This window comes from Squalius cephalus (genome assembly GCF_949319135.1).
Source record: "Squalius cephalus genome assembly, chromosome: 17".
NCBI lineage: Eukaryota > Metazoa > Chordata > Actinopteri > Cypriniformes > Leuciscidae > Squalius > Squalius cephalus.
In genome coordinates, this window is record NC_137138.1 from 31,893,886 (window position 1) to 31,912,550 (window position 18,665).

At 38.4% G+C, this 18,665-nt stretch overlaps 1 protein-coding gene across 1 annotated transcript in view; it reads right to left on the minus strand.

Annotated features, from left to right (window-relative positions):
• Positions 1–16,213, minus strand: part of nsg2 (neuronal vesicle trafficking associated 2) — a 39,510-nt gene extending 23,297 nt beyond the window's left edge. Inside the window, exons 1-3 of the mRNA XM_079847786.1 lie at positions 16,093–16,213; positions 15,465–15,623; positions 11,949–12,068 (exon numbers count right to left, since the gene is read on the minus strand). Coding sequence (XP_079703912.1) covers positions 11,949–12,068; positions 15,465–15,593 — 249 coding nt within the window. The 5' untranslated portion in view covers positions 15,594–15,623; positions 16,093–16,213. The remainder of the gene's footprint in view (positions 1–11,948; positions 12,069–15,464; positions 15,624–16,092) is intronic.
• Between the last annotated feature and the right edge of the window lie 2,452 nt (positions 16,214–18,665).

An 18,665-nucleotide genomic window follows, 5' to 3' on the forward strand; every position in this document is an offset into this window, starting at 1 on the left:
GCTCGGATACAAGGGCATATTTAATGAGCATCGTTACTCGACGCCAGAGTAACTCGCTGAGCAAATTCAATTTGTGCTCTCACGAGAACTCTGGATTTCCAGGGTAGCAGAAACTGTGTGTTTCAGCATTTTCTTTAAGATGCAATAAATCCTACGCATATTAAAACATAGGCTTTGGGCTGCTAATTTTTCAATCTGAATATGGCCTAATTACCATGAACATTCCATATTCATAATAAATGTTTTGAATCAGCCAAAACCAATCAACTATTAACACAGAAATGCTGTTTGGTAGTGTGGCTCTCAACACAAATAGAAATCCCTTTCCATTTCATAAAAATTGAGAAGGAGAAGTGACACGAATGAGAAAATTCTCCTCAGGGATAGGACAGACATGTCAAGTTCAGCTCCAATTACTGTCTTAATATGAGTCAATTAGGATAGGTGTGTTTGGAGATACCCGAACTGAACAAAAGAACAATCTAAAAGACAAAACTATTCATCGGAGAATCCTTCAAAGTGTTTAAGCCCAAAAGAAAAGAGAGCTGCTAAAAAACATGTAACCCAGAGCCTTCTGAACTCGTCTTTTATCGCCAAGATCTAAAGACATTTCACGTTTTAACAGCTCTAAGAAACAAGAAAATGCATCGTATGGGACAAATATCTCATAGTATTTGATCTTTCACAGTATCAACATTTGGCTACCTGCTCTCTTTTTTTATCAGAGTTATATTAAAGGGGTCATGAACTGGATTGTTTTATTATTTTATAATGTTGCCTGGGGTGCCCTTATAATGTTAGTATGATTTTTACATAAAAAATTGTCATAATTTATAAATAAAAGCCATTTTTCCAAGCCTGATTTCTGCCTCAGATTTGAAAGCTCCGTTTTAAGGGGCGTGTCTGCTGTGAGACTGCAGTGTAAACGCCCACTGCTGTGATTGGCTGACATGCTTGCAATGAAATAGCTAGTATTACATGAACTCTCTCGAAAACTTTTACTACGTTTTTACTATTACAGCTATCGAGATTAACAAATCGTGAAAAGTATCGTTTAAAGCATTATATTTAAATCTATTCCATCACATGAAAGGTTGCAGCATGATGAGCACTGAGCAGATGACAGACAGTCTGTTGATCGCGTGAATAAAGATCTTATCATTGCAACGCAATTTCTGCACTCTCACAAATGCTTACACCAAATCACAATGCAAACACGATGTGAATACACAGTAAGAGCTTCGTTGTGTAGTGTAACAGTGTCATTATTTCATCACGAGTTTGGTAAGTGTCCAGATAAGCTCTCGCGGCTCGCGCTGTGCTGTTTGATTGACAGCTTGGGCGAAAGGGATCGTTCTTTGATCGCTTTCTGTAGGCTATATAATTTAATAACAGTTTTAAAAAAGATTATTTTCATAATACTACGAGAAATGATGTGAAGTTGATCGTTTAGTCACTGATGCATAAACAGTATTGAACGATTTTAAGAGAAATATCTGAACTTGAATAATTACACCGAAATCACTGATCGCAGATCAGGCATTAGAATACACATGGTTACTTACATGTTGCTGGCAGATCCGTCGGGAAATTGTGATTGACTGATTTAATAAAGTTTAACCATGCTGGAATCCGAAGGAAGTTTATGCAGACTGTCTTCTTCCACAAACAGGCATTGCACAATATTTAGTAAACAGCATGTTTATTGCTTGGAAGTAGCTCGATCCGGTTTAGCAATTATCATGTCGTCCTATGTTATTTAGCATGTTTGGGCGAATCGGTGGGCGGGGCTAAACAGGCCGTGTTGAAGTAGGCGTTGATCTTCTTTTGTGGAGGCGGTGTTTTATCCTCTTTGACGTCATAGTTCCCCACTTTGAAAAACGAGTCGTTTGCTGAGCCTGATGTCTATAAAAGCTTTTATTGGACTAACAAGGTAGTTTTCAGTTCTGAAACTTACAGGATATTATTATAGTATGATGATCTCTTATATGTCAAAAGCTCAAGGAAAATTTGATTTCTCAGTTCATCACCCCTTTAAAAAATATCCTGGCTCTTCCAAGCTTTATAAATGGAGTGAATAGTAAGATTTTGAAGCCAAAAAAGTGCATCCATCCATCATAAAAGTAATCCATACGGCTCCAGGGGTTAATAAAGGCCTTCTGAAGTGAAGCCATGTGTTTCTGTAAGAAAAATATCCATATTTACAACTTCATAAACTATAATCACTGGCTTCCAGTAACGTCCGTGCACGAGTCTAGTTCCGACAGAAGAGTGACCTCAAAATCTCAGGTACCATTCACTCCCATTATAAAGCTGGGAAGAGCCAGGGATAAATATTTTTAATATAACTCTGATTGTGTTTGGCTGAAAGAAGAAAGCCATATACACCTACAGTGCTATGCATAAGTTTAGACACCCATGCTAAAGTTGACTAAAAAGAGGACTAAAAAATCATCTTTTGGAAATTGAACTTAATGCCTTAATTTAAAAAATTAGGAAAAAGCCAACCTTTAAGGACACCAATTTTCTTTGTGAATGAATAATGTATCGTAAATAAATAAATGTTCTTCCTTAAAATACAGGGTGCATAAGTTTGGACACCCCTATGTTAAATTCCCATAGAGGCAGGCAGATTTTTATTTTTAAGTATTTTTTTTTTTTTTTTTTTTTTTTTTTTTAGGATACTATGCATCCTGATAAAGTTCCCTTGGCCTTTGGAATTAAAATAGCCCCACATCATCACATAGCCTTCACCATACCTAGAGATTGGCATGGGGTACTTTCCATAAGATCATCTCTCAATGCAAATCAAACTAGCTATTAGGCTAACTGAAATAAAACCATGCCAATCTCTAGGTATGGTGAAGGCTATGTGATGATGTGGGGCTATTTTAATTCCAAAGGCCAAGGGAACTTTATCAGGATGCATAGTATCCTGGATCCATGAAGTAACTGGCCTTTAAAAATAAAAATCTGCCTGGCTCTATGGGAATTTAACATAGGGGTGTCCAAACTTATGCACCCTGTATTTTAAGGAAGAACATTTATTTATTTACGATACATTATTCATTCACAAAGAAAATTGGTGTCCTTAAAGGTTGGATTTTTCCAAATTTTTTAAATTAAGGCATTAAGTTCAGTTTCCAAAAGATGATTTTTTATTCCTCTTTTTAGTCAACTTTAGCATGGGTGTCTAAACTTATGCATAGCACTGTAACTAACCCTTTAAGATATAAATTAAGCATGTTTAATGCAATAATTGTTAACACATTTACCCAATATGATATTATTATCATGTATGCTTTCTGATTGGAAATCATGAGATTAAATGTGGGTTTTTTTTGACAGCCGTATTTCTTTTACAGCAAGATAAAAAAAAAAATGGTACACAAAACTGATGGTTTGGTGCGTATCTTGGTTTTGAAGTCACAGTTTGATATGTTTTTTATAGAGCAGAGGGGGAAACATGACATAAAATTGTTTCTTTTTTTTCTGTCTTTTTAATAACAATAAAAAGCAAATTAATTAGTACAAATATTTTGCCTTAATAATATCACAATTAATATGTTTCCACATTGTATAAATGGATCTTCACACACATAAAAAAAAAAAAAAATCTGGAAGCCTTTTTATTTTAGGGAAAATGTTATCATTTAGAAAAAGCTTTTATCCAAGTAAGGAGAGCAATAGAAGCAGTCAAACCAACAATAGATCAGCAATATGCAAGTGACCAGTCCCAGTTAGTAGCACAATCATAATATTTTGGGTGCCCTGTGTATCAAAAAGTTCAAAAAATGCTCTAGTCTAGACTTTTTATTTCTCTCAAATGAAAAGTTGTACCTGTTAGTAATCCTGCAGTATTCAACTAGCGATGTGCAAACCGCTTCTCAGATCCACCACAGAGCTAGAAGGCTTCTGTGGGGGGTAATCAACAATACAGCAGAATAACAAGCCTGCCTCTCCAGGGCCGTGTCTCTCACACCAGTGAGCCTGTGGGCATTCTGGCCATTAGCCCTGCTAACAGACCGAGAGAGAGAGAGAGAGCAGGGCAGGAGGGAGAACTGCTCCATGAAACTAATTGCTCCCCATGCACCCCATAGGTGCACAGGTAAGAGACTTCTGCTCAAGAGAGGCAACAGTGTCGTAGAATAACCTGAACTCATTTTGCTGTGTAGTCAGATACAGTGAAATGCGTGTTTTGCCACTTTGCAGGGAATTGTTTTTACCAGCATTGGCAAATTTTTCTGACATGTCCTGTAAAGTTGTATCAAAACGGGAAAAAAACAAAGCTCTCAAAATGTATGATGTCATATGGCTTGAAAGAATATGTCATACTGAAACACATTGAACCCTCTAGAAAAGTAGCTTACATGAATAGTGATTTAATGTTTCTATATTTCATAACAAAATCAAATGAAAAATACTTATCAAAATAAAAAAATGCTATTTTTGGACCTTGTTTTTTTTTTCTTCTTCTTCCCAGCATTCCAATTGGTATTATATTATTTTATTATTTTCAATGTTTTACCGTAATACAGTGATTTTATTTGCATCAGAATAAAGACATTGGATAAACATGATGTGTAAATACTTTGCAACTACTTTAAATTATGCTAATACTATATGTATATGAATGTTTTGAAAAAAATAACATCTTAAAAGAAAAATAATTTTGTTAAAATGTTTTATCACAAATTTCTTTGGATTTAAAAAAGTGAAATATGACATGTCCTTGACTGTTAAGAAAGACAGAATCACTGCACCGTTTTTTAGGTGCGTAGATCCGTAAAAATACCAATGCTTTCAAATAGAAAAAAAGATCCGCACTTGCTTTTCTTCCTTTATAAATTATTGAAAAATTATATTTTTTAAAAATGATTATGCAAGGTTTATAAGTAATAATGTCTGGTATTAAAATGCATCTTTTATCTGGGTATAGCCTGAAATCCATCAGGACACAACATATAGGAAATGTGTGACTCGAGAGAAAGATATTTGCATTGTGGATTAAACAAAATCCAGATTCATTTCTATTGGGCCGGGAACCTGGCCACCCTTAACCTCACCCCTGACACCAGTCACTTATGGGCCAAAGAAACACATTTTTCCTACAGCTCGTATGCACAATACACTGATGACTGTCAAAAATCAGAGGCCGGATACACAAAAATCTCTTTTTAAAGTTGCAGGAAGCGATTTCTGAGAAACGCTGTTGATGTTTGAAATCACCAAAACAAACACGTTCCTATCCAAAAGGACCACACCCCTATCTTGATAGCTCTGCCCCCAATTTGCTCTCAAAAGAAAACCCATCAGCATGCCAATAAATATGGTCAATGAAATCAGGACAGAAAATCTAGGCGTATCAAATATTTGTGTGGTGTAGACATGACCTCATAGCATGATAAAAGAAAAGCCTTCAAACGTGATCTTCCACGGTGTTGAGATATTAGGCCGAGCGTGTAAACGTGCTAGCTGTCTACGTCAATAAGCGGGTGATATTTCTATCTACAAAGCTAGACAAAAGAGATGAGTGTGATTCTCTAGCAGCGGTGGAAGGTGAGATTAATCAGGGTTCAAACAAAAAGCCATCTGGTGTCATAAATCATATCTGTCGCTGTGAACAGAGAACAGGACGTCCCGCTGCAGATCAAATACACTGTCGCATTTAACGTGACAAATGACTCTAGGCTATTGCCTAAGCTTTTCATTCACCTCTAATGACGTCTCTGACTTCACAGAATACGACAACTGCAGCTGAGATACAAGACTGTGATGTAATACTGACCAGTTTTATGACAGTGAATTACGGGCAAAGTAAAAAAAGCTTGCAATTTTGTTAGGAAAGTACAGTACACTGCAAAATGATTTTTCGAAGTTGTAAATAGAGATTATTGGAGTATGTTTAATTCAGCTTTTCTCCTTCAAAAACTCTCTTTTACTTGAATGTGTCACTTGATGTTTCTTTAATCAATACAGATTTTGATCAACAAGAAGTCTAAAATGGATAGTTGACCTAGAAATGAAAATTCGGTCATCACTTCCTCACCCTCATGTTGTTCCAAACCTGCATGACGTTCTTTCTTCTGCATAACACACAATAAAACATTTGAAGAATCTTTCAGTTGCTTTCAGCAGCTTGAAACGTTTTGACCCGACTGTCTAATACGGACAAAACAGCTGAGAGATTTTTCAAATGTCTTCTTTTGTGTTTCTCAGAAGAAAGAGAATAGGAACGACATGAAGGTGAGTAAATGACGACAGAACCTCGACTACATGTAGCATTGTACATATTTCTGGTTGGTAGTGGAGAGAACATGTAAAACCTGGGGCTGAGTGTTTTCCAGCTTGTCTTTGGAGAATATAATCACCATCACTCAACACGATCAATCGCTCTGACAGTGACCGCCCCCCTACATTACCCGGGGTCACCGCTTGACAACATATGCTTTTGCCCAAGCAAACGATTTGTCAAATCCAATGAATGGCCATCATCTGTAGGGGGATGCTAGGAGCAATTCAGCATAGCATGGTCTCCTGACTTCAGGGTGGGAGACAATCGTCTCTGTTTCCTGGCACTCCCACATGATTGGGTACTTTATTTTGTCATCGAGCGAACGCCCAGTGACAATTTACTGCATGACTAGGGAGAATGTATTGGCAGCGTTATACAAAAATGGATTGTGTGCCCTCAAATGCATCTCTGTGCACGGCGGTCTCCTTTCTGTCAATGACAGTATGAGTTACGTTGCCCCAACAAAGGCATTTCAGCTTGAACGCTTGCAGACTTTCAAATAAAGATTTGTCCTTTAAAGGGACAGAATACATTTGCTCAATGCTCTTCAAGGGAAGCATTGATTTCAATAAATGTTCCAATAAACATCACCTTTTACACATGTGTGGTACATTAATATGGTAATCAACAGGCCTCACACTAACCAAACGTAATACAAAATACCATGGTATTACCGTTGACTTCTTTAAAAAATGTAAATATCATATGAATATGGCAATCAAATGGCCCCACACTAGGGGTGTGACAATATATCCTGTCACAATTTATCCCAATACAAAAATGCAACATTATATATTGTGGATAGTTCACCCAAAATAAAAATTAAGAAAAAAAAAAAATAATCAGTTTTCAGAGTTTTAGTGTCAGTACTACATTAAACTACTAATGTTGAATATAATGTATAATGCTGCAATCTGGGAATATGTGTGGGACCTGATAGTGCCAAATATCTTATGTACCAGTAAAATGTGGCCTACATTAGTTTAAATAAATCTAGTCAGTGAAAGAGTGCGAGCATATTCGTCTAAAATAATTTCAGCTTCAGAATCATGAATATTTTTATGCTGGTGTCACCATTGTCCCGTACACTGCATGTATACATTTAAGAAAAATGTGTTATTTATTTAAATAAAATAGCCTATTTATATATATTTATATGAAAATATTTCTTAATATTTATATATACAAAATAACTATACACAGTTAACACCAAATATTATGTAAAGACAAACCTTTATTTTAGATGCGATTTATCGCGATTAATCGTTTCATGGCTCTAATACGCACTTAGTGTTTTTTGTTTTAGTTTTTTTGCACGTCACCATGGTACATGGTAACATTTTGGTTATGTACCATAGCATTCTTTAAAGTATCTTGGAAACATGGAATACCATGTAAATAAATACGGTAATCAATTGGCCAAATTGGTCAAACAGTAACAAAATTACCACTGACTTTTGGACATATACCACAGTAATAGCATTGCATTGTTTGAAGTTTCTTGGAGTGCCATGCAAATATCATGAATATGAATATGCCAATCAACTGGCCTCACACTAACAAAAAGTACCAAAAAAGTGCCATTGTATTACATATTTTGGTTATGTGCCATGGCAGTACACTGGTATCCTTTAAAGTAATTTGGAAATACACTGAATGGTAGTCAACTGGCCTCACACAAGAACACAGCTGATGTTAAAACTGCAAAAAAGATGACATACAGCTTTGATTAAAATGTGTAGTCTGTCTACAGTTCACAGTGGAAACTGCACAATTTCAAATACGCCATCTCTATTTCTGGTCTCATAACTTAACTGTGCATTTAAGGTGCTTTTCTTTTCTCCCTCTGTCTGACTAGCTACCTCTGGTGTAGCAGTCCTTTTTTATTTCTTGTTCTCATTTTCTCTCCAGAGATGTTAAAATGGTAGACTAAACAAGAGCCGAAGGGCCTAGGCAGAGCAGTGTGGGTGTGAGTGGTCCTTCAAGCGAGCACGTCTCCTTCATTCTTATTCTGCTGCTTATTCTCTCCCAGAGATGCCGAGGCTGACGGGGCAGCATTTCAGCTCAATGTCCTCTCTCTCTCTCTCTCTCTCTCTCTCTCTCTCTCTCTCTCTCTCTCTCTCTCTCTCTCTCTCTCTCTCTCTCTCTCTCTCTCTCTCTCGCTCTCTCTCTCTCTCTCTCTCTCTCTCGCTCGCTCTCATCCCGTCCCTCATGTCTACTGTCGGCTTGACATCCATTCAGCTATGGGATGTGTGTCTGAACTGAGGATTGTGCAGCTACGTCTAAGGATTAGCTGGGTATCTATTTTGCACTGTGCATTAGAATTTGTGCGTCTTTGTGTGTGCAGACGCTCTCCATTAGGAGGCGTTATTCTTTTCCTGGCAGATTATTAATTGGTTTGCAGCACTGCCTGGAGGATCTGCAGGGGTGTATTCCTGGATTGACAAGTTATCTCTTGTGTACAGATGACAATGTTTTTAAAATGATTCCTTTTCACACGGATCCACAAAAACGATTAAAAGCGGTGTATTCTGCTGCCAGGCCAGTAGTTGGCGATGTGACTTTGTAAAGAAAAACTATGCGTCAATAGACAACGCGTAATATGCAAACGCATGACTACACCGTTTTACATTTACATTTATGCATTTGGCAGACGCTTTGATCCAAAGTGACTTACATTGCATTTCAAGGTACACATTTACATTCTAATCAGTTTTTGCTTTCCCTGGGAATCGATCCCATGACCTTGGCGTTGCAAGCGCCAGTGCTCTACTGTTTGAGCTACAGTTTTCACAAATTCACGTGTTTGTACTTTACACGGAGATGATAACAGTATCGTTTTTAAAACTTGCACTCTGAAACCCGTTTTCAAAAGTTTGCTTTTTCAGGCCCCCAGAAAGCCATTGTCATGTAAATGAATGGCTAAAACTCATAAAAAGTTCTCCGATTTAATTGAAAACGGTGTCGTGTAAATGGCCCCTCAAAATATGTGTGTGTGTCTGTTACATCAGTCCTTTACAAGCTTATTGAGTTCAATTCATCAGCAGACACAGATTTTTAACCTGATCTGAATGCAAAAACATTCAGTCTCTGAAACAACAATTCTGATTTTGCAATCAATGCTACACAGACAGGGAAAAATAATATTAAGTAGACAGATTTTTACTGGTTCATTTTTGTTTTTACTTATGCAAAAGTTTCCGCCCTGATTACTACCGTGTTTTGGGTGGTTGCCAATACATTGCAACATGCTAAAAACACACAGAACACCTTAGCAACCACATAGCAAGTCGGTTGTTAGGAGCCTAAGTGGTTGCTAGTGAGCTGCCTATTGCTCCAAGTCAAAAGAGCCCAAAAAAGTCTTTAAAAAGACTCCCTCTTTCAATGTATTGAATAGCATTGGTACAATGTATTCAATGTAATTGTATTTTCAGCAGTTTTATCGTCCAACATATTCAAATCAAAAAGTGTTAAATTAAATACATACAGTAGGACTAGGGATTACACTTAGTACTTAGCAAGCACTAGTAACAATTATCACAACCTATTTCCCAAGATTCAATCAAATCCTAATGGATAAAATAAAGTCCGCCCTGCACTATTTCCCACGGAATACTCTTTTTCACAATGTAACACAACTAACAGTGCAACAAATCCAACATAAGTAATGTTTTTGTTTTTTTTAACAACATATACATAGTAAAATACATAGTAATTATGTTGGGAAATCAAAGCCAAAATCACCCTTTTCCCCACACTTCATCTGCCAAACCTCCCACCCAAATGAACCAAGAACAAACAGAAATCACAAGACCAACTCCCTGCTTAATTAAGTTGTCTTAATAGTAAAAAAAAAGTTTAACATGATATGTTAATATGTTCCACTTGGCTGCATACGACACCAAGAGACCACAATTCTCTTTTGTTTTGAACATTTAATGAGGGGGAACATTCCTTCTTTACTTGCTAGTGGAGCGACGGCAGGGAATATGATAAAAATCCAACTGGGAGTCTACGCAGCAGAGATCCCCCTGCTGTTAGCTTTCTGTCCTCGCAATGACTCGTTCTAGACAACAACCTCCAGAAGAGTTTCCTACAACAAGCTCATACAAGAAAGCTCTGGGATTTTTCCTTCAGTACCTCAAAAAATAGCGAGCGAGGATCTCAGACAAGAACATCTTGATTGTGACTGTGGAAAAATTCTGTATATGTCAAAGTAAATGTTTTCATAGTGCATTGTGATTCCAAGACTGCTGACAGTTTAATTCAGTGTTGTTTTTTAACAAAGTCAGTCAGTCTTTGTACCAACGTTTGCTGTCGTCTTCATCTGCCTCTCCAACGACCTTCACTGCTACAATAAAACGTGCCTCCACACTCTCCAGTTCTGCATTAAGTTCACACTGCCGACAACTCTCTTTCACCCAACAGCCTCTTAAAGTGCTTCCAGGATTCATTCCAAACAGTTGAAGCAAAGAGTGTTGGAACAAAGACTGCCTTTTTTTTACAGCATTAAAGGGATAGTTCAATGTCATTAATTACGTAAGACCTTTGTTCATCTTTGGAAAACAAATTAAAATATTTTGAATGAAACCTGAGCAATTTCTATCCCTTCATTGACAGCTACGCAACTACCACTTTGACGCTTCAAAAAGAGATTAAGAGATCCTAAAACTAATCCATATGAATTGAGCGGTTTAGTCCAAATTTTCTGAAGAGACACGATCACTTTATGACAAACATATTGAATGTAGGGTTTTTATACACATATAACATTGATCAGCAAATATAAACAGAAGTTCAACCAAACCTGCTTGATGCGCGAGAACAAACCTCTTGCTGAAGCTCAAACCTGCTGCGTAACACGAGAATGAACCGTTGAATTCGTTCTCGCACGTCAAATGAACATGCTTGAGCTTCCGTTTCCCTGAGCTTTTCTGTTACTGATGTGTTCGCTGATGAATGATATGTGAATAAAAGCCTAAATTCAATCTGTTCAGCATATAAAGTGATCGTGTCTCTTCAGGAAATTTGGACTAAACTGCTCAATTCATATGGATTAGTTTTACGATCTTACAAACTTTTTGAAGCTTCAAAGTGGAAGTTGCGTAGCTGTCAATGGAGGGACAGAAATCACTCAGATTTTCTTAAAAAGATCTTCATTTGTGTTCTGAAGATGAACAAAAGTCTTACAGGTTTGAAACGACATGATGGTGAGTAATTAATGACAGAATTTTCATTTTTTGGGGTAACTATCCCTTTAATGACACTTGAAAGAATCAATCTTTAGAACATTAACCATGTTCTACTGAGGGAATATTCTGAACATGCTAACCCTGGATACAGCCACGCTGGGAATTTTGTTTTTTACTTAGACCAGCATGAATTCCAATGCTGGTTTTGTACTGGATTCACAGGTTCATCAGCATGGTCTTACTGGTGAATCTGGTTTTCAAATGAAACAAGTGTACAGCACCCAGAACACTTGCTGACCAGCCATGATGCTTTCTATTTTTCAGCAAATGAGTGAAAAAAGAAAAGAAAAAGCCACCTAAGCCAATTTTAACTGACAGAGAACTGACAGAGCATATAACTGTACACTGCTTGGTCAATGTTTTTTTGTCTATGCATTAATGAAAAAGAAGTTCAGCTGTACCTTCAGCCTTTCAGAAACTCCATCAGTCACACTGATAGTGAACTCCTCCACCTTCGGCACCTTCAGCTTGGCCTTGTTCTTCTGTTCCGTCTGATACTCAGTTCGTGTCTTCACCACCACCTGTGAAGAGAGGGTGTAACCATCAAAACCACTTAATGCAAACAGTAAATTCCCTTTTAGATCAAAGTTTGATAACTGTACCACGAAGCCAGTGCCTTCCAATCAATAATGCCCATAATCATGTTAGGCCTCCCTCATGATAAAACTACATGTTGGTTCTTAAATCGCTCCTAATCTCTGATCCTACAGACACTCTGAGATAGCAATGACTTCCAATAATGCAGTCGCAATTGGCCTTTCCAAAATCAAAGCCTATTCCCACAACAGCACTCAATCGTGAGTCAGACTGGGTAGATCACATTGACGAAAAAAGTAAAAAAAAAAATTTTTGCTTAAAATCCATTCAGACCATTCAAACTGAAACACAAAAAATAAACATAAATATTTTTTTATCTGATTTTAAACCACATATGTGACCCTGTATCACAAAACCAGTCACAAGTCGCACGGGTATATTTGTGGCAATAGCAAAAAATGCATTGTATGGGTCAAAATTATCGATTTTTCTTTTATGCCAAAATCATAAGGATATTAAGTAAAGATCATGTTCCTTGAAGATATTTTGTAAATTTCCTACTGTAAATATAAAATATTTATTTTTGTGAGTGAATGCGGCACAATCGCGAACATAAATGCACAACTTTAAAAGGCGATTTTCTCAATATTTCGATTTTTTTTTGCACCCTCAAATTCCAGATTTTCAAATAGTTGTATCTCGACCAAATACTGTCATATCCTAACAAACCATACATCAATGGAAAGCTTATTTATTCAGCTTTCAGATTATGTATAAATCTCAATTGCAAAAAATTGACCCATTTGACTGGTTTTGTGGTCCAGGGTCACATAGTGTTGGCATATGTGTCCTAACTTGGTTGGATTTCAAGTGTTCAAATTTCAAGCGGATTTGACTTGGATGTGCATATTTTTTAATTGCAGTTCAGTAAATTCCTCATTCTGTCTTACAATTTAAATTCCAACTAATGAATGGAGGCAACCCTGTCTGATGTGAGATGACAGATGGAGGAATAACACGTCTCAGCGCTGACCTCCGTTCCTGCCACCTTACTTTCTAGAAACCCTGAAGATGATGAAGTCTAATGTCCACTGGATGAAGCTCAACCACTTGTCATGAACTCTGCAATTACTGCTTATCTGTCTCCTTCCCAAACCCTCTGACATTTCATTTTCCCCCTGAATAACCATCTTGTCTGCTTCCATTTCTCTCTCCTTCTCCTGATCTATGTGAGGCATTCTGTTATCGCTAGGATTGTTATTCGGTTTCCACTCCCGGTTACTCCCCCAGAATGCAACCTCTGCCTCCAGGCAAGGTTGCGCATTGTCTTTTTAGCTGCTGATTCAAGCCATCGATAGTGTCAACACCAGGGACTACTGCGGATCCGAATGGATTGATCCTCTCCAACATGGGGTGCTGTACTGGTATGCTGATATGACAACCTTGAATGAAAAATGCTTTGAATAACGATGAGATGCTGATGGCATGCAGCTTGTGATTTATGCATGCAAATATCAGATGTTGAATTTGGTGGTCAGATTATAACGGAATGGTTTCGAGATTCTGGATAACAAGAAGACATCCTGACCAAATGTTTCCATACATAAGTTCCCTTGGGAAACAATTTTAAAAGCTGAAAAAATTAAGAAAAGAAAGAAAACAAGCATCTGCAGTGGTCCCACAACTAAATGCGCGGTTTACCTTATACTCGAAACATCCTAAATTAAATACCGGAAAATTAAATCCATATTTTTTGTTCCTCGTTTATGGTGCCCAATAACTGAGAAAAACTCACTATTGTATTCATTTAATGAATCTACACACCTCATTACAGTAAATAAATGTAATTCTTCATAGAGTGTGTTCTTAACTTGGCTCATGTAAAATAAATAATGCTAAGACAGCTTTCAAATAATTTGCAGTCATTACTGCCTGATTGCTATCTGCAGACCTCTAGAGAAAGATAATGATTTCCCGCAGGGCTGATGCTTGTCCTGCTTTAAGACTTTAATGTCAGCATGAAAAATGAATGATTTTTACATTGTACAAGTTTATGTGACATAATTGCATCAAGTGCATACAATACAGCAACTTCTCTGCTTACAATGCTTATAATATATATATATATATATATATATATATATATATATATATATATATATATATATATATATATATATATATATATATATATATTATGGCTAAGGGCCATTATTCTGTTAAAATACCCCTTCTCATTCCTCTTATTTATTGGAAAATTTCATAATTGCAATCTCATTTTTTTTAATTTTAACATATGAACTATATTGAAATATGATCATTGTCCTACAACGATAAGCATTGTCCTACCCCTATAAGCTCACGTGTTTGGATATAAACATTAAACCAAGATCTTTCAGCAGCCTTTAGAAATATGGTGGTCTACAAAAAAATATTAAAACCAATATTTGTTTGTTTTTTCATCTAGTAATTAATTTCAGTGCCTAACATTCACAACTGTACCTAAAAATTAAGCTGCAAAATAATATAACTAATATATTTACAAGAGAAAAATTAATTTTGCATGACATTTTTGTCCACCGTAATGATCTAATATACATAAATACACAATTTTCTGCCTGTTTACTAATGCATAGTCTCTCTGAAAGCCACTAGCTTCCACAAGGAGAAACGGAAAGGCTCACCAGGTGGCATAGACATGTTAGTAATCCAACACATCCTCTTCACCTCTAAGCCGGCATTAAACAGAGCCTCCATATGACAGCCGAGATAAAAGATAAAATGGCTTTTTCTCTTTGTCACGCGGGCCAATAAAACACCCAAAGGGGTTGGGGGTTGGCATGGGGTGCGATCCTTAAAATATAACAGTCTGTGCTTTTGTGACTGGCTTGTGCACAGGTTTTGGGCAGAGTGACAGGACCCTTCATTTAGCAGGTGCAAAGAATGAACGCGCCATCCTCAGCAGAATCCCAAATGAGGGCCGAAGAACCACTCACAGAAAGTGTCACATCTCGAGCCCTGATGCACACCGGTTGGCAACACAACCAGAAAAGCAGAGGATCGTACCGGCATGTTTGGAGAAAACAGTGAAAGCTTTTAATATTGATTAAAACACACACACACACACACAATCGTGATTTTAAATTATAAAACTGTGTTGTACATACTCAAAAGATAAAATTAAACAACAGCGTAATAAAAAAATCAGCACATTGGGTTAATATTAATACATCATTATTTGTTCTTGGCACTAACTCCAGTTTGGAAGTCTAAATGACATTTTGCATTAGGTGAAGGATATATTTTTATGACCTGATGAAAGGCAAGGTCTGATGACCTATAATATATAATACCTAAAAAAAGAAAGAAAATGTCCTTACCTTGTCTGGAGCTTGGTATTGAAGATTAGTAACATCCAAGGGCGTGATGAGGGGGACGTTTTGAAAGCCGTCCTCAACACTAACAGCTTTCGCTCCTTTGTCTTGTAGATTACTCCCCAGTTTAACCATCTTTAAAGGATTATTGCACTTTTCACCAGCCTATAAACGCAGAGGATTTTGAAAACACTTGTGAAATACCAATTTGGAATAGCACAGCCTTGGCTCCAAATCATATATCGACCACCTTTAATAATAAAACAAAAAAATCTATACACCTCTGGCACATCAATAAACCGCGCAGAGCTTCAGCACACGTTATATATCAAAGCGTTTGGTAAACACCTCACGCATGTCTGTCTGACGGCAGCCCGCTCGCCAATGCTTTAAAACACACAAACCTCGCGCTTGTAAAGAGAAGTAAAGGGTTGTGCATTGATCTTTGAGATTAAAAGGGAAAACACAGCACAGTTTAACTATATTGTCTGAAATCCAGGTGCCGAAACATCAGCCACAGCGCAAATAAAGCCTCCGCGCCCCTTTTATGGCTGGTTTACCAGTCACAACAATTTATCTCGCACCCAAACACACACGCGCTCGATGAAAAGATGTTTTATAAACGCGTACTCACCGAAAGCGGTCGACTTTCACGCTTTTTACGGGCTCAAAGACAGTTCAAATACGGGTCGTTGATGAGGGCAGGTGGAGCGTCGAGATGGAGATGCTGTGAGTGTGTGTATGTGTGTGTGAGTGAGTGTGTGTGTGGCGCTGATGCGAGAGATGCAGATACTGACGGCCTCGCGCAGCATCCAAACCCTCGCTTACACTCAAGCCACTAGGGGGGATCTAAATAAGAAACCCTACATTTGTCTTGCCCGACCCTTAGAAACCCTGAAGCTCAATGCCTACACACATTTGCTGACTTGTTTGCCATCTAGTGAAAAACTGAGAGAAGTGCATGAAGCATTTTCATTTAGGGTTCAAGCAGGCTAATAAATTTTGTTTGTCAAAAAGCAGTAAGGCCGAGGACACAAACGGTCTTTATAACTAGATGTACCGCATGGCGGTACAAAATATGACCGCCGCTCAGGCCTGCACTGGCTTTCCACAAAAATAAATGACGTGGAGCAATTTGGCTGTATTGCGTGTTTATGTATATAAGTTGTATATTTTAAAAGACTGTCTGGAGTATTCCTGTGGATCATGGATAATTTAGAGTTTTGTAATTATTTGCCATTACTATTTAAGTTTTATATCAAAAGTCATTAGTTTAGACACTTAACATCCATGCTGTGAAAACGTCACATCCATAACAGTGGTTTTCCCTACATAATGTATTACAAAAATGAGTTTCAAAAACACACTTATTGTGTTCAAGCCATAGACTGTAAAAAATAGGTTCAAGCAAGTCTTTTTCATGCTACATCGGCAGTTTGTTTAATAATTCACAGAGTTTGTAGGACACTTGTAAAGTGTGTGTATTTCATGTTATGTCCATAACGCTGATGATATGTATTCATAGTGTGTGTCTGTGTGTGTGTGTGTGTGTGTGTGCGTGTATGTATGCGTGCGTACATGTGTGTGCGCGTGTGTTTGTTTGTGTGTGTGTGTCTGTGCATGTGGATTTGTATGTGTGTGTGTCTGTGCGTGTGGATGTCAGTGTGTGTGCATGCTTGCGTTTGTTTGTATTCCTGCATGTGTGTGTGTGACAGTATCATCCTAAACCACTAACCCTTCGCTCAACACCACCATCTACAGGCCGATGAGTGTACAGTCACTAAATGTGCACATAAATTAATTTATTTTATACCCCCCCATGTATGAAATTCTACAAAACTTAGCATACCCCCAGATGATGTCAAGTTAATCATACACATGAAATATGGTGCAGTTCTGAACATCTCAACTGAAGATAGGGGCGATTAAAGCAGAATAATATTGCATTTAAATTTTTTATGGGAGGGGCGCAAATCACAAATGAGTGATTATGGGCTAGGTTGATGTGGGCCCTTAAGATCAACATACCATAAAAAATTCTTCATCCTCGGTGCCACGGTTCAGGTAGTTATTTAGGAAAAACTGCATTTTTTGGGTTTGGGGGGGGCCCAGCGCGGGGGGGGGGGGGGGGGAATGGCCCCCGGGGACCAAACGAAATTTTTCCGTAAAAGACTAGTGGGGCTACATGCCCACCAAATTTCATGTTCCCCGGTGTTTCGGTGTCCCTGGTATCGTTGACGAAAAATTCAGATGACGAAAAAAAAAAAAAAAAAATACTTTGACAATCGATTATGGGCTAGGTTGATGTGGGCCCTTAAGACCAACATACCATAAAAATTTCTTCATCCTCGGTGCCACGGTTCAGGTAGTTATTTAGGAAAAACTGCATTTTTTGGGTTTGGGGGGGCCCAGCGCGGGGGGGGAGTGGCCCCCGGGGACCAAACGAAATTTTTCCGTAAAATCTATAGTGGGGCTACATGCCCACCAAATTTCATGTTCCCCGGTGTTTCGGTGTCCCTGGTATCGTTGACAAAAAATTCACGGGGGGCCCAGCGCGGGGGGGGGGGGGGGTTTGGTGGGAGTGGCCCCCGGGGACCAAACAAAATTTTTCCGTAAAAGTCTAGTAGACCAACATACCATAAAAATGTCTTCATCCTCGGTGCCACGGTTCAGGTAGTTATTTAGGAAAAACTGCATTTTTTGGGTTTGGGGGGGCCCAGCGCGGGGGGGGAGTGGCCCCCGGGGACCAAACGAAATTTTTCCTTAGAAGTCTAGTGGGGCTACATGCCCACCAAATTTCATGTTCCCCGGTGCTTCGGTGTCCCTGGTATCGTTGACGAAAAATTTACGGGGGCCCCAGCGCGGGGGGGGGGGGGAAGTGGCCCCCGGGGACCAAACGAAATTTTTCCGTAAAAGTCTATTAGACCAACATACCATAAAAATTTCTTCATCCTCGGTGCCACGGTTCAGGTAGTTATTTAGGAAAAACTGCATTTTTTTGGGTTTGGGGGGGCCCAGCTCGGGGGGGGAGTGGCCCCCGGGGACCAAACGAAATTTTTCCTTAGAAGTCTAGTGGGGCTACATGCCCACCAAATTTCATGTTCCCCGGTGCTTCGGTGTCCCTGGTATCGTTGACGAAAAATTTACGGGGGCCCCAGCGCGGGGGGGGGAAGTGGCCCCCGGGGACCAAACGAAATTTTTCCGTAA